A 27,110-nucleotide genomic window follows, 5' to 3' on the forward strand; every position below is an offset into this window, starting at 1 on the left:
CTAAGCTGTCCTCTAGACGGCTAAACATAAACCCCCTTATTACTCTGGCAAATGAGAAAGGTTTAATTTTTAATACTGGATGAAAGTCTTCCACAGAGGCACCAATACGTATTCCCCTCTTTTCAACTTAAATTGCCATGCGCTAATCTAAAATTAAGGCTACTCAGGAACAGAAAAAAAAAGTATGCTTACATTTCAATCTCTGCTTTACCATCGTCTCAATTCATGAGAAGAACCTACAAGGGAGAAAGTAGTAGTTTAATGAACTGGCATTACACAAAATATTCGAATATGATCTTACAGTTATCAGAAAATTTTAAAGCTTCATCTTTATCAGCAGTCCAACATGTGCGAAAAAAAAAATTTCATCATATCCTTCAAGAATTCCAACCACTGATATTAAAGTTTCAACTTGCCTTGCTCTACTGAAACAGCCGATCAACCTGCACCATCGCACCAAACTTCAGGAGCTGAAAAATAACAATGAGGTTTAGATAGATTATAAAAAACCAAGCAGCATTCAAGCTGCAGAATAATGTTACTTCATTTTTATTTTCAGTGTCCAACATGGGCTTAAGAAAATTTCAAAAATATTTCAGCACCAAAAAGCTAAAATTTAGTTCGTAAATTTAAAAAAAAAAAATTCAGCACCAAAAAACTAAAATTTTAGTTCGTAAATTTCAAAAAAATTTCAGCACCAAAAAAATAAAATTTAGTTCGTAAATTTCAAAAAAATTTCAGCACCAAAAAACTAAAATTTAGTTTGTAAATTTCAAAAAAATTTCAGCACCAAAAAACTAAAAATTTAGTTCGTAAATTGCAAAAAAATTTAGGCAAAAACTAAAATTTTAGTTCGTATCTGGACAAAACTGAATAGAAAACACCCGCTCTTACCTTCGACATCTATACACGTAGTTCATCTGTTCTTGATGTCTACACACTGTTCACCAATAACATGAGGACCAGTGCCTGAGGAAGCAAGATATTTCATCAGTAAAAGTCTAGATACCAAATTGGTACTTAATAAGCAATTAGTATCAGTATATTAATTCTATCATAATTGTCTGTCTCCAAGCTGTTTCAATTTCATCATAGCCATACAAGCATTATACGTAAAGTACTACTGCAAACTTACTACTTTTCCTTCGGAGAATAGTCCAAGCTCTCAGAACATGTGCGCTGCAAACTACTTTGGCTGAAAATAAAAGTTAAATTAGGACATCGAATTTCCTGGTAATTTCAAAATAAAGCACAGAAAATATCAGTTTAAGAATACATCACAAAATCAGTTCTCCAAGCTGTAAACTTATCATCATAGCCAACATACTTTATGCATTTCTAATAAATTTTCAACTTACCTATACAGGAATGACAGACTGTCGTTCATGACATCTTCGCATTCAACAAGTTTGTCGATGATATTAAGAGCCTGAAACGGTAAAATGTTACATAAGCAAAATGTATCCTCAGACTTTTAGTAATGGTATTAATTGTGAAGTATAACAATCAGCAATGTAATGGCATATCTTTTATGTCCAAAATTGGATCAACATTTGAGATTGCAAAGGCCTAATTTGAATCAAGATAGTCACCTCTATTCAAAATAAAGATTGAACATCTCAACTAGATCTAAACACTTATCAATCTAATAGTACATATGTACATACATACATACATACATACATACATACACCAAGGCACTTCCCCAATTTTGGGGGGTAGCCGACATCAACAAATAAAACAAAAACAAAAAAGGGGACCTCCACACTCTACGTTCCTCCCAGCCTAACAAGGGACTCAACAGAGTTCAGCTGGTACAATCTAATAGTGACTTATTTAAAACTGGCTACATAATCATTAATAAAACTTGATTCCTGTCAAAACATATTTCATTGAAATGTCATAGAAGTTTCGTGTGCAGCACCTCAAAGACTAAGGTCGGCACATAGCGACTCCATCGTTATTCTCCGCACTTTGAATAAAATCTCCAATCAAACTTTTGAAGTAGCTTGGAGCAGGGGTGCAGGTAAAATAAATTTGAATCTAAATTAAAAGAGACGCGACCCAACATGGCTTTCATTCAACAGTATCATTAACCCTTTTACCCCCAGGCTCTTTGGAAATTTCCAACCATTAACCCCCAGGTTATTTTTTTCAACACATTTTGCAGTTCATTCTTTTTAAATTGCTCTAACAGCCTTAATTTTTGTCAGAGAGAGGTCAGGTTGGTCTCATTCTCTTGGAAAATGCCTGAATTTTCTTAAAAAATTATCAAAAATATGAAAAAAAAAATTTATAGCATATTTTTGCAAGGACGTACCGGTACATCCACGAGGGTAAAGGAATGGCTTTCGTGAAACGTTCCAGTACGTCCTTTTGGGGTAAAAGGGTTAAAGCATGTCAATATAACACCCCGGTTCATTTTTAAATATCAAATCTGTACATTCAATCTTAAATTGATGATCAAATTCAAATTTAAATCTAACCTAGAAATCGATACTCAAAATAAATTCATAAGAACTTACCAATCAAAATAAAGACGACATGCTATGCTTGCTTCTGGGAGCCAATCAACAGCACCTATTCGGAGACAAAACGGTCAAATACTACTCTCTAATCAACAAGAACAAATGTAGACAAATTTCTCAGATTTAGTATTTCAAACAAACTAAGTGTTGAGCTTATAACAAGCAGGCAGAATGTTACCCAGACACTTCTCAGGCGCAAATTACCTCATCAGGATATCAAAAGAACATTTATATATAAAATAAAAGTAGAACTCACCTACAAGAGATTTGCGCATAAACCCAAGGCCGTTGGTGAAACCTGCAAAATTCAAAGAAAATTAATATTGGTAGATCACTAAATTTCTTTGCAGTTTACTTCTAGTATCAGAGCCATGCATGTAAGTTTAATCACTTTTAATCATGTAACATAATCATCAGTAAGCTTCAACAAAATGGAAAAACCTAAAATATTGATACAAACAGAACTTACCTACGAGAAATTCACGCATGATCCTATGGCTTTGGTAAAATCTGCAAAAATAACAGAACATTAACATTGGTATACTGATAAAGAAGTTGGCAGTTCACTTCAGTATCAGAGCCATGCATGTAAGTTTAATCACTGAAATCATGTTAACATAATCATCATTAAAACTTGAACCCATCGAAGTTGCTGAGTTCCATAAAACAAGGAAAAAACTCAGTACCAAATTACCTCAAGTGTGTTAAACTAAGTTCCCAGGAATTCCATCTTGAAGGCACCAAACTGGAAAAGACAATGGTTCGATGTTACATGGATATGCAATCAAATTATTGTTCCAAATTCTAGAAAAAAAAACTTTAAAATTGTCAAGGTTCACGTTATGCATCATCAAAGAAACAAGGCACAGTGCAATTCCCCTTCATTATTCTTTGCACAGAGACAACCAACCTGCAACAATGCCGGCCAGACACTGTCCCATGCAAAATAACTTCACAAGTAACCGAATAGCCTTATGATTCATCGTCTAACACTATCTAAAAATACCCATGCTTTAAATCAAAATATTAAAATTCTTCCCTAATCGTGTATCAATCAAATATATCTACCTTCAATTATGAATGATTTAAAGCCAAGATTTCTAAATTAGTATCCACTATTCCTAACTAGTATTAATCACAACTATCATTAACCCTTTTACCCCCAGGCTCTTTGGAAATTTCCAACCCTTCACCCCCAAGGGGTTATTTTTTCCCCAGCACATTTTGCTGTATTTTTTTTTAAATTGCTGTAACAGCCTTAATTTTTGTCATAGAAAGGTCAGGTTGGTCTCATTCTCTTGGAAAATCCCTGAATTTTCTGAAAAAAATTATCAAAAATATATAAAAAAAAAAAAAAAATTTATAACATTTTTTCAAGGACGTACCGGTACGTCCATGGGGGTAAAGGTATGAGTTTTGTGAAACGTACCAGTATGTCCTTTGGGGGTAAAGGTATGAGTTTTGTGAAACGTACCAGTACGTCCTTTGGGGGTAAAAGGGTTAAAACTACTGTACACGCTTCTATTCAGCCAGGTAAACTTTTAGCCTTCACGTCAAAAATCATTTCCCTCACTTATATTGACCCAGATCAAAGTAATGTTTCCAAGACATGAAACTGACCGCGGCACCTGCACACAGCCAGGGATTAACTACTGGATATTTAATATTGCCATTGTGATTAGATAAAACCAGGAAGGATCCTGTCTCTTGCCCACAATGGCATAACTGACTTTCCATAGGGCCAAATTATTATTATTATTATCCAAGCTACTACCTTAATTGGAAAAGCAAGATGCTATAAGCCCAGGGGCTCCAATAGGGAAAAATAGCCCAGTGAGGAAAGGAAATAAGGAAATAAATAACTGAAGAGAACAAATTAACTGTAAATCATTCTAAAAAAAAAGTAATGTCAAAAGAGATATGTCATATATAAACTATACCGTAAGTTTCTGTCCAACAAATTAAGATGTGAAAAGTCTTACAGAATTCAGACTTATAGTCAAATACTCGTCAAAAATTAAACAGAACTTACACCTGCTATTGAGCCAAATACACTTGTCAAAAATCAAAGTGAATTTGGACTACCTGCGCAATTACTTGTCGAAAGTCAAGCATAAATTAGGCATTGCTCTTAACTAGAGCCAAATAAATTAGAAGTTAAACCCAGAATTCACAACTAAATTCTTTGATTTATGCTGAATTATACCTCAAAAATATAAATATCATTTTGGCCTAACTCCATAAAACTAATACGGCAAAGTACACCAATAAAATATATTGCTTTAAATGATTGCCTAAACTAAAATTTCATTCAAGATACTAAATAATAATAATAACAATAATAATAATGTTTATTGGACAACAACATATTTACATACAAAATATTTGCAAAAACAGACTCGGTCCAAGCCCTTGTGGAGCAGAGCTCTTCGGGCAATAATTCTTCGGTAAAAAAAATAAGTACCACTCAATAAAATAATACATTGCTTACACTAAAGAATACAGAGGGCCATTTTGTATCCAGTACATGAAACTGACCAAGACATTAGTCTAAAAGCCAGGGATTAACTACTGGAAATTTGTTCTTGCCATTGTGATTAGATAAGATCAGGAAGACTCCAGACTCTTGCCCACAACGGCATATAATCAAAATAATAACTGCTTTACAATATTTTTCCACCTAGGAAATAAATTCTCACCTTATATCCATACTCCAGGACCACCTTGCAATTTTGATTTTTCTAACCAGTTTCAACAGTGAATTCAATTTTTCTATTAGTCTTCATGCTGTAACTACTTCCTTTCCTTCGACCTTCGGGAGAAATCGGGCATTAAAATCCATTCACAAATTCAATTCCATACTCAAAAGTATTCTATTTTTCAGTCCATGCATGTGTCAAGAGCAATATATAATCATTTACTCATTAAAATGCAATCATCATTAACTATAACCATTGTTATAAAGGCTTCAAGGAGCCGCTGACAAAACTATACTCTTCCCTTGAATTGAATGTTCTGCCTCAGAAGGCCTATAACTTAATTTACATTAATCATATTTCTGACTTTATTAGATTATTTTTTACAGAATCATACATATAAATTTCTTCATCTTCATCATCATCATCATATACCAAAGGCACTTCCCCCAATTTTGGGGGGTAGCCGACAACAACAAGAAAAAACAAAAAGGGGACCTCTACTCTCTTACCTATAATTATACACTTCATCCAGGGGCCATTCCTAAGCACAAGATGTCTCTAACCTGAAAAGGAGGACCTATATTAATACTGAAAATTAAAATCTACACAATGCACATGGCATCAAAAGATCAGTCAAGGGTACTTTGTATGTCAACAGAGTCACTCTGAGTGGTGCAAGGGGATCATCATATGAAAATTGACCTATACTTTAACAACCTGCCAAATACACTTACCTAAAGATCTTTGTGGCCAGAAAGAGACGATACAATTGTCGGTGGCATCTTCGTTCCTGCAAGAATAATTTCTTCAGTGACATGAGGGAAATTATGGCCACAATTACAAAATTCCCTCTAAACATTCAATTAAAAAAAAAAAGGGGGGGGGTAAATTCCCCTTCAAATTCGACCCGAATAACTTTTTACTGTGAAAATTTCTGTAATATTGAAGAATAAATCTTGTTAAAAAAAAATGTATAGTAGTAAAACATTACCCATATAATCAAATTAATAAATGCAAATAACAGATCAAATTACTCAATATCTCAACCCCAACGATGGATTTAAATTCTAGCTTGCCAGCTATACTAATATAGAAATTCCAAAGAACTGTCAAATGCTTATGTCATGAGGCTTTCACCTGCAGTTTTCTATCCAAGAAAGTGCACCTACTGGCAACATATCTATTCTATGCACAATTAGAACGCCACCCTACAACTTTTACAAGATGGAGCTGGAGTGCAATGTATGTCAAATTTCTCAAACTGAAACAGTACAGAAATATGCTCACCTGATTTATGCGATCCTTCAATGAAGTTTCGTGCGAGCCTCCACCTCCAAGCCTGTGAACATTTCAACATTATCAAAATCGCTTAGTAATGAAGGAGCTACTTTAGCGCGATTTCTACCACCATATGCAGCCTACCCACATGAAACCCGAGGTCTACAGTGTGATCTGTCGCTCCCGCTCTCCCAGCTCAATATAAAAGAATACCGCTATATGTAGCCTACACGCGTGAAATCTGAGGTCTACCTAACCTTATGCTGAAAGGTAATGAGAAAATTCCAATGATCTTTCTGTGTCATTCTTAAAAGAGAAAATTCCAATAATGTTTTTGTGTCATTCTTAAAAGATAAAATTCCAATGATCTTTTTGTGTCATTCTTAAAAGATAAAATTCCAATGATCTTTTTGTGTCATTCTTAAAAGAGAATTCCAATGAATATTTTGTGTCGTCCTTGGAAGAGAAAATTCCAATGATCTTTTTGTGTCATTCTTAAAAGGGAAAATTCCAATGATCTTTAAGAGAAAATTCCAATGATCTTTTTGTGTCATTCTCAAGAGAAAATTACAATGATCTTTTTGTGTCATTCTTAAGAGAAAATTCCAATGATCTCTTTGTATCATTCTTAGATGTACAAGTGTGTATCGTTGGAATAAATGTATGGAAATTCATGATAAAATTTTAATTTTTACCTATCTTCATCTATTTCAGTCTTTCCTAGGATATGTTTAAATAAATTCTTTATCATTAAAATAAATGTATGGGAATGTGTGATGTCGACGAGGGAGGGATTAAACAGCGGCAGCCGTCATAGTGCTCGCGGAAGGTAGACCTCACGCTAAGGTAGCAATATAATATATTCATATCGAAATTAATCGACAGCAGCTTGTCATGTGGCAGTCACCTGCATTTATCTATGGTAGATAGTGCACCTACAAGCAACATATCTGCTCTATGCACATATGAACGCCATCCTACAAAACTGTAACATGGAGCTGGAGTGCAATAAAACCTGCTTATTTTAAATGTAATCCATCCATCCATATACCAAGGCACTTCCCCCAATTTTGGGGGGTAGCCGACACCAACAATTAAACAAAACAAAAAGGGAACCTCTACTCTACGTTTCTCCAGCCTAACCAGGGACTCAATCGAGTTCAGCTGGTACTGCTAGGGTGCCACAGCCCAACCTCCCACATTATCCACCACAGATGAAGCTTCATAATGCTGAATCCCCTACTGTAATATCTACTATAAACAAATAGTACACAAACACAAGATATAACTACACACCTTTGTTTGGGATTAGATGGTTCATCTGCAAACCATCTCGTTCACTGTTGGGAAAACATAAAATATATCACCACATAGCAAAATTACTTTCATTATATTCTGTTTATGGTTTCATTCAGGTAGAAATTATCTTCAAATGTCGTTCAGACGGCATTTCCTATCAAAAAAGGATCATCATTCTTCAACATAATTTAACCAATCACATTTAGCTGATACAACATACTACATACTCTTCTTTAGTTGATAATTTATTACTCAAACCTGTTCAACAGGTTTAATTTAGTATTATTAGTTTAAATAAATTGGAAAATTCAAAATTTGCTTCAGCTGCAAATCTCGAGCTTTGCATGCAAGTTTCATCACTTTTAATCATGAAACAATCATCAGTGTGCTTCAACAAAATGAAAAAATCTAAAATATTAATACAAACAGAACTTACCTACAAGAGATTTACGCATGATCCTATGGCTTTGGTAAAATCTGCAAAATTAACAGAACATTAATATTGGTAGATCACTAAATTTCTTTGCAATTTACTTCAGTATCAGAGCCATGCATGTAAGTTTAATCACTGAAATCATGTAACATAATCATCATAAAAATAGGTTCCACAAAAAATACAAAAAATTCAGTATAAAATTACCTCGTGTGCGCTAAACCATGTTCCCAGGAATTCCATCTTGAAGGCACCAAACTGAAAAAGGCAATGATTCGATGTTATATTGATATGCAGTCTATTGTTCCAAAATCTAGAAAGACTTTCAAAAGACAATGGTTCGATGTTGCAAAAAGCTAGAGAGACTTTCAAAAGACAATGGTTCGATGTTATTTTGATAAGCAGTCAATTATTGTTCCAAAATCTAGAAAGACTTTCAAAAGACAAGGGTTCGATGTTATTTTGATAAGCAGTCAATTATTGTTCCAAAATCTAGAAAGACTTTCAAAAGACAATGGTTCGATGTTATTTTGATAAGCAGTCAATTATTGTTCCAAATTCTAGAAAAACTTGAAAATTGTCAAGGTTCACGTTATGCATTATCAAAAAAACAAGGCACAGTGCAATTTCCCTTAATTAATCTTTGCACAGAGACAACCAACCTGCAACAATGCAGACCATGAAACTGTCCCATGCAAAATAACTTCACAAATAACCAAAAAATCTTTATGATTCATTGTCTAACATTTTATGTAAAAATGTCCATGCTTGAAATTAAAATATTTAAATCCTTCCCTACTTGTGTATCAATCACAAGTATATACTACACACTCCTCTTTAGTTGAAAATTTATTACTCAACCCTATAACTCATAGCATTCCTGCAGGGTTGGATAACTTGGTAAATTCGTATCTGCTACAAATCTAGAGTTTTGCATGTTAGGTTAAATCACAGACATCTGGACCCTGCTTTTCTATTTTTCTTGTGTTTCCTTTTTGTTGTTAGCCTAGTCCTCCCACAGAATAGTTTTGACAAAAAGAAACAATAGGACCTCTTTAGAGTAGCGTACTTTGAAGAATAGGAATTTACAAGTAAAAATTAAACTTCTACCTGTACTTTGCTTTCAAGAAAATTAATTACCTAGTTTAATATAGAATATTGACAACTACCTTAGCACATCAAGCAAAGGAATGCCCTTCTGATATTCTAAAATTTTTAACTACAGTATTTGTAGTCATGACATGGGTACTTTTTCACCCAACATTTACAACATAAGGAAAATTCTACCCATAGTTTTAAAACTGTAAAAATAGCTTATGAAAATTTGCTGAAATACTGTGACAAATTCTAAAAAGAAAAGGAAACTTACATCTCAAAAATGGAGACTGAAAATCGAGATTTGTCCAAGTCAGGTCCCTACAATAACATAAGGAAAATTCTACCCATAGTTTTAAAACTGTAAAAATAGCTTATGAAAATTTGCTGAAATGACAAATTCTAAAAAGAAAAGGAAACTTACATCTCAAAAATGGAGACTGATCCAAGTCAGGTCCCTTCAATGTCCAGCCCACACAGCTGTCCTAAAACACCCAAAAGGAAAAGAACTTATTAGGAAGGCTTGAGACAACCTGGTAACTTACAGTTTATCATTATCAGAATAATAAATTAATCACTTGTTCATATAATAAGCGGAAAATTATAATCATCATAGAAGTGTATAAACTAAAATTATTTTTGGAAAATAACATACCTTGACCGACATTTCCTTCACAGGTTTCTACATTTGGGACAATCCGCTGCAACACCTATTAAGAAAAAAAAATTCAGACTTTTAGAAGGTTAGAGATTTTAACCATGTACCAGGAAATCCATTATTCTCAGATTAACAAATCATCTTTTTATTCAGAGACTCTAGTCTGAAATATGTACAATTTCATCATGAAACATTATCTATGGTTATTATGGATATGAATGTGTTGAGGTGGTTTGGCCATGTTGAGAGAATGGAAAATGGCTGTCTGCTAAAGGTGATGAATGCAAGAGTTGATGGGAGAAGTACGAGAGGAAGGCCAAGGTTTGGGTGGATGGATGGAGTGAAGGAAGCTCTGGATGATAGATGTGAGAGAGGCAAGAGAGTGTGCTAGAAATAGGAATGAATGGCGAGCGATAGTGACGCAGTTCCGGAAGGCCCTGCTGCTGCCTCCGATGCCTTAGATGACCGCGGAGGTAGCAGCAGTAGGGGATTCAGCATTATGAAGCTTCATCTGTGGTGAATAATGTGGGAGGGTGAGCTGTGGCACCCTAGCAGTACCAGCTGAACTCTGTTGATGTTGAGTCCCTTGTTTAGGCTGAGAGGAACGTAGAGAGTAGAGGTCCCCTTTTTGTTTGTTTCTTTGTTGATGTCGGCTAACCCCCAAAATTGGGGGAAGTGCCTTGGTATATGTATGTGTGTATTATCGACATGAAACTAAAAAAAGCCATATTAATTAAAACTAAAACTTACCTATATTCAGTCTTCAGTAAAAACGGGTAACTTCCAATTTCTGAAATAAAGAAATAAATTTACAATCTTGACAAAACCAAGCAACACTGTCATGTTCCTTTACATTTTTCAGTCCATGCATGTGTCAAAGCAATATATAATCACAAAATTCATAAGAGTGCAATCATCATATATATAGATAACCATAAATAGGGAAGGTAATGAAATTGGCGAAACTACCAAACCAGTTATCCTAACCTAATACACTGCTTTGATCAAATAGGCCAAATTTGGACAAACTAAATTATTCACAATTTACTAAATTCTGCAACTAGTTAAAGGACTTAAATAAAATCTAATAGAAATGCCAGTTATTAAGTCCGCAGCTAATGGTTCTGAAATGCCTGTATATTTGGCCTTTAACCCTGGCCCAACTTTCCAAATATTTAGCAAAATAGTTGGCAAATACAATTGTGTATTTATGCCCAGTTCATTTATTCCCTAAAGATCTCACAACAAAAAAACTATGCTTAAAGATACAGTAAAGATACAGTAAATAAGGATTTCATACCATAAATCTCTGCGTATACATTCTGCTTCATGAACCATTATTCTGCACGATGCCGAGAACCTGAAGTGATTAAAAAGTTGGGTTGAATAGACAAACTTTACAGAAATCAACATACACTATTTCAAATTTTTCAGAATATAATTGAAGCTTCATCTTATTCAGCAGTCCAACATGTGCTAAAGGAAAATATCATCATATAAAATATCAAAACATGACCAACTTCTTCTTGCAACTTACCTACATAAGAGATTTACTCATGACAAGACCCTGTGGGGAAAAAAATTCAGTCAGATGAATGTACGATCAAAAAATATAGAACTTCATGATTTTTACAGTATTTCAGTTAAAAATTACAGCTTCATCTTATTCAGCAGTCCAACATGTGCTAAAGGAAAATATCATCATATTCATATAAGAACTTTATATTGTGTACAATTCAATTGATACTTACATTGCCACACTGATAAGTCAGATGTTGCTAAACCTTTCCAGCTTCCACCTTTGTAACAGCACCTACAGGACTAGTTCATGGCACAATAATGAGAACCTGTGGTAGAAGTATATTAAATCAGTAAGGAAATCTTGATAGAACTATGTACTGTACTAGGAAAATTTCAGTATGTAAATTCTATCACTATAGTCTGTCTCCAAGCTGTTTCAGGTATCATCATAGCCATTTAAAGAACTTAAAATTAAAATATCTCAAAACTTACATTGTTTAGAGTTCATCACTTCCATTTGCCATCAAAGTCTGACCCTGTTGAAGGAATTTTAACTATCAAAACATTGTATTACCTTGTATAAAATACCAAGTATGAAAATTTTATCAGCAATAATATCACATCACCACTCAGTACTCCAAGCTGTTCAATTATCATAGCCTATAACTTTGGGAAGTAAACAGACACTTGTCGGTTTTTAAATTTCCCTCCAAGCCATTTATGCACAACTAATGTATACTTAACCCTTTAACCTCCGGGGTTTTTGGAAATTTCCAACCCTTAACCCCCAAGGGATTATTTTTTTCCCAGCACATTTTACAGTATATTTTTTTTAAATTGCTTTAACAGCCTTAATTTTTGTCATAGAAAAGTCAGGTATCATTCTCTTGGAAAATGCCTGAATTTTCTAAAAAAAATTATCAAAAAATATGAAAAACTTTTTTTTTGCAAGGACGTACCGGTACGTCCATGGGGGTAAAGGGATGGCTTTTGTGAAACGTACCAGTACGTCCTTTGGGGGTAAAAGGGTTAAAACATCTAGCTATAACTTGCCTTAAGAGAAGATAGCTCCCGAAGGTTACAATCCCGACGTTAAACCTCTTCATTTGTCACACTTTTGTGATACCTGGGAAATTAGAAAAGTAAACATTAAAAAAGAATATTTATCACAAAATATACGGAAAAAATTGCCAATAGTTTAATCAACTACTGAAGTGTACGTTACAAGGCTTTTTTTTTATTATTATTAACATTGACCCAGGCACCCACAAGCCTTTTTTTATTATTATTAACATTGACCCCCGGCACCCCCACAAAACCTGTATACATACTCCTGGTAAGTAGACCCCCTTTAACACAAAAGCAAGAAAATACAAAATTGGAGGATTACAAAAGAAATTTAGGAGCGTTTGTAGGGGGACGGCCAGATCCCGTATAAAAACGGGAATATTCTGAACTGTGGCCGTCTTTCTAAAAAAGATTTTGGCGGGAGAAGCTAACTTAAAAAACCTACCTAATCTATGCTTAAAACCGTATCCTTACCCAAGGGGGCTTTGCCCCCTCGCCCCCCCCCCCCTTTTACACAACAGTTTCCTTACCTACGAGTACGACAGGAGAAGCTAACTTAAAAAACCCACCTAACCTATGTTAAAAGCAGTGTCCTTACCCAAGGGGGTGCGCCCCCCCCACCCCCCCTTACAAAACATTTAAGATCCATAGACCACTTCCAAACGTTTTTATTCTATACAAGATAACAGTCGGAGCGATAATAAGCAAATTAGGACGCTTGGACGTAGCGCTACAAACTACCCGAAATTTATATACTTGGACCCTGTAAGTTTAAAATAACAATCCAATAACTATAGGGATATTGCAGAATTGAAACTACCCTCAAAGTTGTGTTGGATGCATAACATTCAAAGGGACAAAGGAAGGTGGTTCTAAAGAATATTTTACCTTTCACCCATAATGTTGAACTCAAGGCAGCTATAGAGACATATGAACTCATAAAAGCTACCTCAAGTGCTTTTACTCTCATCCCCTTTGGAAAAGGCACCTTGGAATAATCCAAGGTCCTGGCAATTAAGGGAATAATTTAATGTTCTTCCCCCCTAAAATTTAGAAATTACAGCTAATTTAAGACAAGTACTTGTGTTCTATCAGTTATTACTTACTTTTAATCATTCACCCTACAAGGGGTCACATAACAGCATGGCTTCATTTAAAGACCTGCAAAAAAAAATGGGCACTTTTAGAATGGCAAATAATGCAATAAAAAATGCAATGCCTGATTAGCATAGTGAATAACCAAATTAAAATTTTCACAATTAACCAGTAAACAATTCCAAAGATTTTTTCACTTTCAACTGGCTATGACAATACAATAAATCTTCGGAAATGGTTAATACAGTATTAACCCTTTTACCCCCACCATAAGGTTAAATTTCGAGCACATTTTGCTAAATAATTTTTTAAAATTGCTCTAACAAGCTTAATTTTTGTCCTAGAAAGGTCAGGTTGGTCTCATTCTTTTGGAAAATGCCTGAAATTTCTCGTAAAATTATGTAAAAAATTTAAAAATATGTAATTAAGTGTTTTGCAAGAACGTACCGGTACGTCCTTTGGGGGTGAAAGGGTTATTACACCTAACCTTAGAAATTTAGTAGCACTTAGGATGTATTTAAAGCTTCAAAAATCTATTGCTTATAAAGTGTCATGAAGTTTCGTGCGCAGCACCTCGAAAATTAAGGTCTGCACATAGCGACTCCATCTTTACTCTCTGCACTGAATATAAAATCTCCAATGAAACCTAGAAAAGGTAGCTTGGAGCAGGGGTGCAGTTGATAACCTCGAGAAGACTACCAGTTAAAACCTTAGATGAAATAACTAACTTTTCGACCTTTTACTCAATTTCAGACAATTACATACATTTACGACATGTTCACTGCAATAATAGAACTTATTTAATTCTAATAATCAAAGAGGAATATAAAACTAATCTCGAGGCCTACCAGTTAAAACCTTAGATGAAATAACTAACTTTTCGACCTTTTACTCAATTTCAGACAATTACATATATTCACATGTTCACTGCAATAATAGAACCTATTTAATTTTAATAATCAAAGAGGAATATAAAACTAATCTCGAGGCCTACCAGTTAAAACGTTAGATGAAATAACTAACTTTTCGACCTTTTACTCAATTTCAGACAATTACATATATTTACGACATGTTCACTGCAATAATAGAACCTATTCAATTTTAATAATCAAAGAGGAATATAAAACTAATCGAGGCCTACCAGTTAAAACGTTAGATGAAATAACTAACTTTTCGACCTTTTACTCAATTTCAGACAATTACATATATCTACGACATGTTCACTGCAATAATAGAACCTATTTAATTTTAATAATAGAAGAATATAAAACTAATCTCAAAAACAACAAAATTAAGAAAATATTAAATAAAACCTTACCTCAACAAAGATTGACAACGAAGCCTTTACTCCCCCAGTGTAGGCATCGGGGCAAGTCCTATTTAAACAGAAAAATAATTATACTTCATTTTTACTCTCAAAGAAAAGTATGTCATGTAAAACAACATATCAGATTAACAATTTCGAACAAACTAAGTGTTGAGCTTATGACAAGCAGGCAGAATGTCACCCAGACACTTTTCAGACGCAAATTACCTCATCATTGTAGGGAGTGTGATTTCAAATTAAAACATGAAATTTTCAACATAAATGCTAAATTTCTCAGCAATATTAAGTTTACTTACATTTATAATCAAGAGGTTCCTCCAACTCTTGAGTTGTCTACCTGCAAAGAAATTCAAGGATTAGAAATCAAATTGCCCTTGAAACAACGGAAAAACTCCTTTTCCTATATCAGAGTAACTATGAAAAGACCTCATTGATACACAACAGTTAGAACAACTGTTGGGACTGCATCTCACCTTTACTTTTATCTTCATTTGTATAGATTAATATCTACAAAATAATCATTATATACAAACCTTGTGTAACATAGGCGGTTCATCAACCACAATTTCCAATTTCGAAGTCTGCCGGACAGAATGTGCCAAACTTCAGCTTCTTCAAGCAAGGGACTGTTCATTTTTGCGAGAGGAAATCCATTGACAGTCAAAATGATAAACTTCTGATAAACTACAGGAATTACCCTTCTTCAATTTCATATTTGGCTGCAAGGGATGACATTTCCACCTGTGGCACAAATGGCGCACGAAACTAAGGATGATTTTGGGCGTTAGACTGGGACAGGGGAATTGTCCCTAATAGAATCCGCAATTCAACCTGTCACCACGTTTGCATCATTGTTGTCCCAGACGGAGCCAGTGGTCCGATCAGGGAGAAGCCTAATACCATCTGGTGCATCGAGACCATCCGATGACACGGAGTAGGCAACCTCTGTCTCTTAATTCTTTCGTCTTGCTGTAACAGACTGTGACCAGCTCTGTTTAGAACCTGCAAGGCTATTTTTGACCCTGTCAAAGAGGCTAATCCCAAACCCATGACAGTGTTACCACGGCTTAATAGTTCCACGGGATACATTGTAAATGGCATCTGATGCCATTGAGGACACCTTTCTGACCATTGCTTCCTTCTGCGAACCCTGAAATATTGGTGGAATGCCAGTTAAGAGGGTCCTGAAGAATTGGACCACTTGCTTTGGTACATCTGGCGAACATTCCTTGAGGTTTTGCACATTGGCTGGATTAGGGGTTTTTGAGTTTGGAAGTTGCATTATCTGAGACCGGAGATGGAGAGCTGCCCAAGTAAGTTTTTCATTTTCTTCGTATTCCATGGCATCATCATACAGCTGTGCTTTTCCCTGCTCCTGAGAAAGCGACGCATTGTAAATGTAATTCCCCCTCCGAACATCAGCGAGTGTGATGCAGATCTTATCACCAAAACTATAGTGAATCTTCCTAATCAGACTTTGGGTCGTGTATGAAGCAACATCCCTGAAATCACCACCATTACTGCAGTATTCCCCTTTGTATCTATTGAGCAATGATGAAATCAGCAGTGACCTCTTGTTTTGTACAACTTGCTGTTGTATTGTACTGTAAAGTGATCCATATGCCTTTTTGTGGACATCCCTTGGCTTAATATCAGTTTCATGCATGAAATCTTTTCTGCAAGACTTGTGGTACTTTCCTTCCTTGGCTATTAAATCTGCTTCATTCATGCTCATGATGAAGTTCTTAAAATATTCGTTCTTCGACCTTGGTGCACGCTCAAAAAGTGTCCGACAACCATCTTTTGTACTAACGTTTCTCAGGGGGTCATCTTTTCCTTTCTTCTTTTTCCTTTCCTTACCACAAAATATGCATTTCGATTTCAAGATACCACGATGCTCAGTCTCGGGCAAAGAACTAGTTCTTCTTGTCTCAACCCTTTGTCGCTTTTAAGTTGTTTCCTCCTCCCGTTCACTTCTAGGCCTCTTCTTTACAGTAACATATTGTCGATAGCAAGTAGGATGGTAAACTCTGCCCTCAACTCCATCCTCAATCTGTTTTGTTGCATTTTCAAATTTGTCAATCCTCAGTTTAGATCGATTGGCTGCTGCATTCTTCAGTGACGGTCCTGTTGTCTCAACTGGCCTTAGCTTTCTGTCATCCTCTGTATGAAGCCCACAGATGAAGCATTTTGTGTCTTCCTGAAATGTGATATGACATGACATGCTTTAGAAATTTTCGACTTAAATCTTGAGATTCAGGATGAGGTCCATCAAACTTTACTAGTATGACTGACAAGATTAATGATTGATAAGCCGTTTCAGGTAAGGCAAGCTTTGGGTTTCAGAAAGAAAACTTTTCTTACAGCTAAAAACTAAAATCCTATCATATTCTGTTAAAATTTCAAGGTTATTATTGGTCTTTTAAATAAATGAGTTGATCCTCCTCTGCTGAAGAGGGTTTTCGGATAACTGCTGAATGAATGCCGGGACATGCAATCCTTATTTGAAATGAATTATATAAGCATAGATATGGGCCCGGTTGCACAATCAGATTTTTCAACATGGCGTTAGCGCTAACGCCAGCATTTCGAAGTGCTAAAAAGTAAATGACAATGCACCAAACAATTTTTTTCATGTTTCATCACACTGAATTTACCATCTTTTATCCTGTATTAAAACTTTATATTTTATAACATTTAGTTGATTTTTTAGTGCTTTGAAATCCTGGCGTTAGCACTAATGCCAATATTAATGAAAATGGGCCATTTGAACAAAATGAGAGCCAAATCAGCCATCTATGGTAAAAGATTCAGAGTAGCGGATCAATTATTATTATTACTATCCAAGCTACAACCCTAATTGGAAAAGCAAGATGCTATAAGCCCAAGGGCTCCAATAGGGAAAAAATAGCCCAGTGAGGAAAGAAAATAAATAACTGAAGAGAAATTAATAAATCATTCTAAAACAAGTAATGTCAAAAAAAGAGATGTCATGTATAAACTATTAATGTAAAAAACAATGTCATATATGTAACCTCTAAAAAGACTCATGTCCGCCTGGTCAACAAAAAAGCATTTAAAAGACTTGTCCGCCTGGTCAACAAAAAAGCATTTAAAAGACTTGTGTCCGCATGGTCAACAAAAAAGCATTTGCTCCAACTTTGAACTTTTGAAGTTCTACTGATTCAACAACCCGATTAGCAAGATCATTCCACAACTTGGTAACCGCTGGAATAAAACTTCTAGAGTACTGCGTAGTATTGAGTCTTATGATGAAGAAGGCCTGGCTATTAGAATTAACCCTTTCACCCCACAAAAGGACGTACCGGTACGTTCTTGCAAAACACCGTTAATTACATGTTTTTACATAATTTTGATAATTTTATGAGAAACTTCAGGCATTTTCCAAAAGAATGAGACCAACCTGACCCTTCTAGGACAAAAATTAAGCCTGTTAGAGCAATTTAAAAAAAAATATTTAGCAAATGTGCTTGAAATTTAACCTTATGGTGGGGGTAAAAGAGTTAACTGCCTGCCTAGTATTAAGAACAGGATAGAATTGTCCAGGGAGATCTGAATGTAAAAGATGGTCAGTTATGAAAAATTGTCTGATTTACCTCAGTGGGAAGTGTGGAAGGTATAGTGTCCATAACTTCATTCTGGGCGGTTTCCTCCTTCATTAAACATCCTGGAGGGTTGGCACGATCTTCGGATTGATTCGAAGGGCTTGCCTGGTCCATTCCTGGTATCTGAAAAATTGTCAAGTATGGGAGATGGACCCGATGGACATTGCATGCATTGACGGAAGTGACAGCTTAAACTTTATATGTTTTAGTCCTTTGATCATGCTTCACATAATAATGTTTATTGGACAAAAAATATTTACATTTAAAGTTTTACAAAAAGAAATAAGACTCAGTCCAAGCCCATGGAGCAGAGCTCTTCGGGCAATAATACAGCAAAAATTATAATCAATTAAGTAAAAATAAAAAATAAAGTAAATATGGATATAGATGTACAAAATGTACGCATACATATACATAATATGTATACAAATAGATACATATGAGAATCTTAGCCTAAAAACAAATGGAAATGCATATTTATATGATAAAAAAAGATGGTATATGAAAGCTAATGGTATATACATTGAAAAATTGTAGATATTAAGCAAAAAACTCAGTAAAAGAACTAGTTTTACAAATAAAAATATTCTAAACAATGAAACATACTTGCGTTGTGGTTAAGTAGGCAAGTATAAACATTTATTAATAAAGCTTAATGTGTCTGGCGATGTACATGTACATAAAGCTCATACAGAGGATTTAAATTAACTCAATCAGTCAGTTTGGTCTCATCCAACTAGAATAGAAAATATAAAAACTATTTTGATTCAAAGGTTATTAAAAATAATCACCTTATCTTGTCCAACTTTGTAATCCTTAAACCATGAAACATAATATTTCTAAGTAAAACACATTTGTTTACTTCGCAATATTGGGGATTCTCTTTAGTTCGGTGCCGCCTTAAATCTGAAAATTTGTTCAATACAAGTGTTTGGAACATCATATTCATTAAGGAGAGCTTATAAGTGTCTTCCAGCTTCAATAACGAGTGACCGGAAGAGTGTCGATGTATGAGCTAAGTAATCACTGGAGCTTATTCTTACCAGTCTTTTTTTAATTACAATTAATGGTTGCAAGACATTTCTACTACTACTCCCCCACGCCGTATTGCAGTAATTTAGGTGAGGAGATACTAATGAGCGATACAATTGTTTTATAATATATAAGGGGAAATACTCTTTTAATCTATATATGTGACCCATTACTTTGGCAATTTTATTAACCGTCATATTTACATGCTCACAGAAAGTTAGTTTATTATCAAGAATTATCCCTAAAAATTTACCACTGGACTTCTGATCCAGAGTGTGATTTCCTATAGCAACCTTTATGTTATCCGGAACTCAACGTAGCGAAAAGCTTATGATGCATGTCTTTCTTTCATTTAAGGTTAACTTATTTACTAGTAGCCAGTTTTTTTTACAAGAGTTAAATCATTGGTTAGTGTATCACAGAGGGAGTAGATACTTTTATGTCTAAAATGAAGCGTAGTGTCATCGGCAAAGAGTATGGAGCTTAACCTACCTACTGATCGAGGTAGATCATTAATATAGGCGAGGAAAAATAAGGGGCCTTGGACTGATCCCTGGGGAACACCTATTTTGACACCCATAACCTCTGAGATGGCCATCGAGGGTCACAAATTGTTTTCGACTCGTTAAGTAGGATTTTAGTAAGAGTAATGCATTTCCACGTATTTCATAATCTTCGAGCTTTATAAGGTGACAATTTGAATCTTTATTTCTGGTAGAAATTCAGTTTTAAATTTATGGCAGGTAAACTACCAACAAGTGTCCCAGTAAACTAATTGAAAAAGTTAAGCTACGAGTGTTAGCACCATGGCCTAATATTTCTGCGTTAATATAGTAAATTTATGAGGCATTGGCATGCCAGAAAAGAGCAAACATTGGATATGCAGAGGAACTTTTGTTAGTCCTGCAGATAAATGACAAAAGAGGTAAAAGGTAGGCTAATATGCATTCCCGGGGTGTCTGTAGTTTTTGGGGACAGGGCAATATCTTTCTTATTACTAGCCAAATCGTTTTTCATTATGGGGAAGTTCTTTACAATGATCTAACATACCATAATGATGTTATCTTATCACATTTTATCATTTTGAATATCATAATTTTACCTTTACCACAGTCCGAACGCAAGTCACGGGTAGCTCCTGCTTAGTTTCCAACTTTCCCGATAGATAGAGCCCGTGTCATCCCAGTCTAAGAAAATTTTGTTTTTACAATTTAATACTGTCCTGTCAATCTACACATTTACCCCTCCGTTAAGTTTTTAGTTTTTATTTATAGTGATATTTGATACTGCTATGATAATTATCATGAATTGTTAGGTTAGGAAAAGGTCGTTACAATGCGTCGTCCGCTGAAGCCACGGCCAACTTACTCGATCGTAAAATTTCCCGCAAGCATTGTTTCCTGCCTGACTATAATAACAGTCGTTTGGCGGCGCTCGGTTCGCCTATCAGCTGGTGGCGCAAGCTTGAACAGTTATCTATGTTTAGACTTTGTTTTCGCTAATTCCAACAAACTTTAGTTTTAACCTCTTGTTAAGATTGTTATTTCGTTGGGACACCGTCCTAAAATTATGCAAATACTATTTTGTTTTATATACAAATCGAGTAAAAAAAAGTCCGAAATCGGCTCTTTTTTACGGGAATGATTACATGACGTGTCCTTAAAAAATACAAACTTAACGAAGGGGTAAATATGTAGATTGACGGGACAGTATTAAATTGTAAAACTAAACGTTTCTTAGACTGGGATGACACGGGCTCTATCTATCGGGAAAGTCGGAAACTAAGTAAGAAAATCTGCTTTTTCCGCGGGAATGATCACGGAATGAAATATTAAAATCACTAGTCTTGTAAATGCTTGTCCCAACAATCTACATACTAGGACCCCTCTGGTCATGGATGTCGGAAATGTGCGAGAAAAATGGAAAACTAACCCAAAATTCCCAGAGAAAAATGGAAAACTAACCTAAAATTCCCCTCCTAACCTGACCTACAAGCCATGTCCTTACCTTCATCGTGAACTAAACAGGGGGGGGGGGGCTGATGCCCACCCTGCGACCCCCCAAACACTGTTGCTAACATACGAACCCCACAAACCCAACCTAACCAATCCTAGTAGTTCCCAGGTCACTACCCCTACCCGGGGCTTGCGGACCCCTTCGTAAGTCTCTCTCCTACACAAAAAAAGCTTTGGGCAGCACTCAAAATTATATCTTATCCACATGATCATATTATAGGTTACTCAGGCTTACCTTAAATTTCGTAGTCGCTAAAACCAAAATCCTTCGGTTCTCGAAGTAAATAGTGAAAAAATTCGGGGGTAACACGAGTGAAATCACGTAGATTTATATATCTGAGTCTTAATTGCATGAATCTGATCAATACGGGAGATAAACTCGAAAACATCACTCAAAGAGAAACTATACGGAACAGGTCTATCCATCACGGCGGTTAGAGTTGGAAAGGGTCGGCTGTAGGTCAATCTCGGATTCTCGGGTCATGTGGGGGGGATTAAAAATTTGAAATCACGCGGCCCACGAAAGGGTTAGTTCGGTTGCTTTGTTTGACACTGGCTTTATCTGACGAAATATCTTAACTAGATGTTGGATAACCTAACCTTTATTTGTATATAAAACAAAATAGTATTCTACATAATTTTGGGACGATTTCGAACGAAATAATCTTAACAAGAGATTAAAATGAAAATTGTTGGAATTAGCGAAACCATACGTACGAACATCGAAAACTGTTCATGCTTGCGCGCCCAGCTGATATGCGAATCGAGCGCCGCCAAACGGGTGTTATTATAATCAGGCAGGAAACAATGATTGCGGGCCTATTTCTAACATAACATTTCATGATAAATATCCTAGCAGTATCAAATGTCACTATACATGACTTGTCCTTAAAAACTACATACTTAACTAAGGGGAAAATATGTAGATTGACGGGACAGTATTAAATTGTAAAACCAAACGATTCTTAGATTGGGATGACACGGGCTCTATCTATCGGGAAAGTTGGAAACTAAGTAGGAGCTACCCATGACTTGCGTACGGACCATGCTGAACTTAGAAAATATTGCCGTGGTAAAGGTAAATTGTGCTATTATTCAAAATGATAACATAACATTATGGTATGTTAGAAAATTGTAAAGAACATCAACCCCATAATGAAATACGATTTGGCTAGTAATAAGAAAGATATCCCTGTCCCCAAAAACGGCAGACACACCCTATTACCAATGAGCCTAAACCTTACCTACAAACAGTCCTTACCTACATACTCAGGATAGCTTAATATCTACAATTTTTCAATGTATATACCATTAGCTTTCATATACCATCCTTTTTTTATCATATAAATATGCATTTCCATTTGTTTTTAGGCTAAGAATCTCATTTCTATGTATCTATTTGTATACATATGATTATGCATATGCATGCGTACATTTTGTTTATCTATATCCATATTTACTTTAGTTTATATTTTTACTTAATTGATATTATTTTGCTGTATTATTGCCCGAAGAGCTCTGCTCCACATGGGCTTGGACTGAGTCTTTTTCTTTTTGTAAATCTGTGAATGTAAATATCTTTTGTCAATAAACATTATTATTTATTATTATTATTATTATTATTATTATAAGACAGCGTGGTGTTCTATACCATCACCAATGTGCCCAACCCTTACCTACGTACTCAGGACAGCGTGGTGTTCTATACCATCACCAATGAGCCCAACCCTTACCTACATACCCAACTGACTTATTCGAAGTTAGCCATAACACATACAGGTGGCCACCATCATAGATGCACCAAAGACCACCCATATTACTGCAGGTAAGAGTTGCTATGAACAGGACTAAAATCCCCCATCATTACCAATCGGCAGAGGTCAGCGTGATGAAAACTGGCCAAACCACACGCACGAAGGGCGTCCCAAGTCTTTGTCCTGCAGGGGACTTGAAACTGTCGCATTTCTTGTGCATGTATTCATAGATACAGCATATACATAACAGCAGCCACTTCCACTTGCCCATACAAATTGCACATAAACTCACGAACTTCAACCCTTAACTAACCTACAAGCCGCCTGCAAATACAGTTGGCGGAGCCTTTGTATATCAGAGGCCAGTTTTTCATGCATTCATTAAAAATGAACATCAACTAACCTAACCTACTAGCCATGTTCTTGACTAACGGGGGTGGCTAACAGTTCCTACTGGGCCCCCCCCTTACACTGCAGTATTCTAAGATAAACATAATACATACAGGTGGCTGCTATCATACATACACCCCCAGTTGGCTGCTACCATACACCAAACACCCAAATTTTTCAAATGAGAAAAAGTTGACAAATTCTAAAACAGTAACGTCAAAACAGATAAGTCCTAGCCAAGCTACAACCCCAGTGGGAAAAGCAAGATGCTATAAGGCCAAGGGCTCCAATAGGGAAAAATAGCCCCGTCAAAACAGATATGTCCTATACACTGTTGATGTAAAATAAGTCTTTTGCACGTTGTGATGGCGAAATACTTCAGGACAACGCTCATAAATCCTTTCTTGTACCTATAGCCCTACATTACCAGCAGTTAAATTGCAGGAGACACTACATTAAGTATAATGACCATTTTTAAAAGTCAAATCAAAGGGTAGTTCGGATACTGTTGACTTTCAGTTCAGATAAAATTTTAATTCCACTGGTCCTTTGAAAACCTTCCCATCCATCTTGCCATGGGGCAACTTTGTCTACGGAGACTTTCCACATTTCTTGCATGTTGCATCTTATTTCCAAAAACCTTCTTAGTAAATTTTTCAAGCAAGATATTTTAAATTATAAATGCTATACCACGACTGGTGTGCATAATGTCGATTTAGGATTTTTCGTCAATCTTGTACCATTTCTCGTGGCCCCTTTGAATACCGTTAAAAATTAAATTAAATTTATGAAATAGCCAAGACTTGCCAGTATTATTATACTTTTCTTATTAACAGATGACCCAATAACTGCTATACCATGATGTTGATTTAGGAATATTCAAACTTTTCCCATTTCTAGTGGCCCCCTACGAATACCGTTAAAAAGTAATTAAATTAAATTTATGAAATTACCAAGACTTGCCGGTGTTATTATACTTATTAACAGATGAACCAATGTCTTTAATAAAAGGGACCTAACCTTCGGAGTATGTAACCCATAAAATCATAACTATCGATCCTCTAAGCTCAAAATCATGGTAATAAGTTGAAATAAGCTTTAACGTGTGAATGTACTTCGCTGAGACATTAGGATAGAAGGACTTACGGTTGTTTAATGTCTGGTAACTAAGGATATGAATTCTAGGATGGGTGGGGCTGCGTAGCCAACCTTATATACGAGAGGATACCAAACCCTAATCAAAGCACATGGCATTAGACTTCTAAAAATTAGCCATATGTGAGAGTATGTAGGTTTTAGGAACCATTTTCACCTAAATTTAAGATCCTAATGGCTGGTAACTAAGGATATGAATTCTAGGATGGGTGGGGCTAGGTAGCCAACCTTATATACGAGAGGCTACCCACCCCTAGTCAAAGCACATGGCATTAGACTAAAAATTGGCCATATGTGAGACAATGTAAGTTTTAAAGAACGATTTCTAACAAATAATAAGATCCTAATGTCTGGTAACTAAGGATATGAATTCTAGGATGGGTGGGGCTAGATAGTCAACCTTATGAGGCAACCAAACCCTAATCAAAGCACATGGCATTAGACTTCTAAAAAATAGCCATATGCGAGAGCATGTAGGTTTTAAGAACGATTTTTAACTAAATTTAAGATCCTAATGTCTGGTAACTAAGGATATACCTAGGTTAGGTTGGGTGGGGCTAGGTAGCCAACCTTAAAGCGAGGCTACCAAACCCTAGTCAAAGCACATGGCATTAGACTACTAATAATTAGCCATATGTGAGAGTATATAGGTTTTAGGAACCCTTCCTAACTAAATTTAAGATCCTAATGTCTGGTACCTAAGGATATGAATCCTAGGTTGGGTGGGGCTAGGTAGCCAACCTTATATACGAGGCTAACCAACCCTAGTCAAAGAACATGGCATTAGACTTCTAAAATTTAGCCATATGTGAGAGTATATAGGTTTTAAGAGCCATTTCTAACTAAAAATAAGATCCTAATGTCTTGTTACTAAGGATATGATTCCTAGGTTGGGTGGAGCTGGATAGCCAACCTTATATACGAGGCTAACCAACCCTAGTCAAAGCACATGGCATTAGACTTCTAAAAACTAGCCATATGTGAGAGTATATAGGTTTTAGGAACCCTTCCTAACTAAATTTAAGATCCTAATGTCTGGTAACTAAGGATATGAATATAGGATGGGTGGGGCTAGGTAGCCAACCTTATGCGAGGCTATCAAACCCTAATCAAAGCACATGGCATTAGACTTCTAAAAATTAGCTGTATATGAGATTATGTAGGTTTTAAGAATGATTTCTAACTAAAAATAAGATCCTATCGTTGTAGTATATAACAATCATAGTGATAACCAAAACACGTGGACAGAAGCCGGCATTTCGTTCATCATTGAACTACAAATGCGTATAAAATGATCCATATGAATAATTTTATTATCCAAATAAGACAACTTTACCTCTAAATAAATGTAGCATCTAATACAGTAAATATTAATATCCTGAGAATCATAACAGGAATATATCGACTAAAACTGTCAAAGACATGTGAGCCATCATGGCGCACATGACTTGACCTTGGGATGCTCAATGATATTCAAGTGCTTTTATGCTTTGTATATTTACTTGCATAAAGCTTTAATTACCAACAGCATAAGAATTGAACATTTATGTTCACAACCATTTACGTGGGGAAGGTACTTTATTACAATACCCACGTGGAAATCATCTAGAAACTTACGAGGAGAATTCGCTGACTTGTTTACTCGACGACGACGCGAAGAAGAATGAACGAAGGAGGCAGGGTTCCCAGATGGGTTAGTCTGAAAATCCCTAAAACTACCCAAAAATCCCCATTTCCACAAATTCCTTCTGATCCTGTAGGCTTTACCGATATAAAAAATACTCACTATACTACATATAAGTGCAAGAAAATTAATAGCAATCATATAAAGGTTTACTCATCTTTGTTTCTCCTTCAAAGAATTTTGTACAGAATATCCCCATCACACCCAAAATCCCAAGATCTAGGGATAAATCCCCATATCTGGCAACGCTGGGCAGGGTTCCCAGATGATTCGACTGGATTATCGTACATGAGCTTTAAAATTGTCGTTTAACAACCAAAATTATCGTATACAGTTTCAATATAATAATTATGGAGTTACATGATTGACTTATTTCAAAATATTTTAGTATAATTGTTTAATTAAACACTCTCATTTGTATATACCTAAGGTATGTATCGTACATCGTACTGG

The 27,110-nt window shown here is 35.5% G+C and overlaps 1 protein-coding gene across 6 annotated transcripts in view; it reads right to left on the bottom strand.

Annotated features, from left to right (window-relative positions):
* Window positions 1–26,639, bottom strand: part of LOC137622222 (uncharacterized) — a 34,443-nt gene extending 7,804 nt beyond the window's left edge. For 4 of the 6 annotated variants that reach the window (XM_068352713.1, XM_068352708.1, XM_068352712.1 and 1 more), the window contains exons 1-4: window positions 1,136–1,197; window positions 895–969; window positions 417–470; window positions 193–236 (exon numbers count right to left, since the gene is read on the bottom strand). Coding sequence is in view for 2 of the 6 variants with exons in the window: in XM_068352711.1 (XP_068208812.1) it covers window positions 1,384–1,429; window positions 2,526–2,580; window positions 2,785–2,826; window positions 2,998–3,038; window positions 3,223–3,273; window positions 5,228–5,238 (246 nt within the window). In the remaining 4 variants the exon portion in view is untranslated. Of the gene's footprint in view, window positions 1–192; window positions 237–416; window positions 471–894; window positions 970–1,135; window positions 1,198–1,358; window positions 1,430–2,525; window positions 2,581–2,784; window positions 2,827–2,997; window positions 3,039–3,222; window positions 3,274–5,227; window positions 5,341–5,736; window positions 5,791–5,961; window positions 6,018–6,514; window positions 6,567–7,801; window positions 7,846–8,240; window positions 8,282–8,444; window positions 8,496–9,756; window positions 9,818–9,987; window positions 10,043–10,740; window positions 10,781–11,290; window positions 11,351–11,527; window positions 11,558–11,741; window positions 11,838–12,003; window positions 12,048–12,564; window positions 12,638–13,685; window positions 13,741–14,992; window positions 15,051–15,297; window positions 15,339–15,534; window positions 17,202–18,618; window positions 18,751–26,590 lie in introns of those variants that run through there. The other 2 variants (XM_068352711.1, XM_068352709.1) reach the window with 1 other exon arrangement.
* Between the last annotated feature and the right edge of the window lie 471 nt (window positions 26,640–27,110).

The sequence above is a fragment of the Palaemon carinicauda genome, chromosome 29, assembly GCF_036898095.1.
Source record: "Palaemon carinicauda isolate YSFRI2023 chromosome 29, ASM3689809v2, whole genome shotgun sequence".
In the NCBI taxonomy this organism is placed as follows: Eukaryota; Metazoa; Arthropoda; class Malacostraca; order Decapoda; family Palaemonidae; genus Palaemon; species Palaemon carinicauda.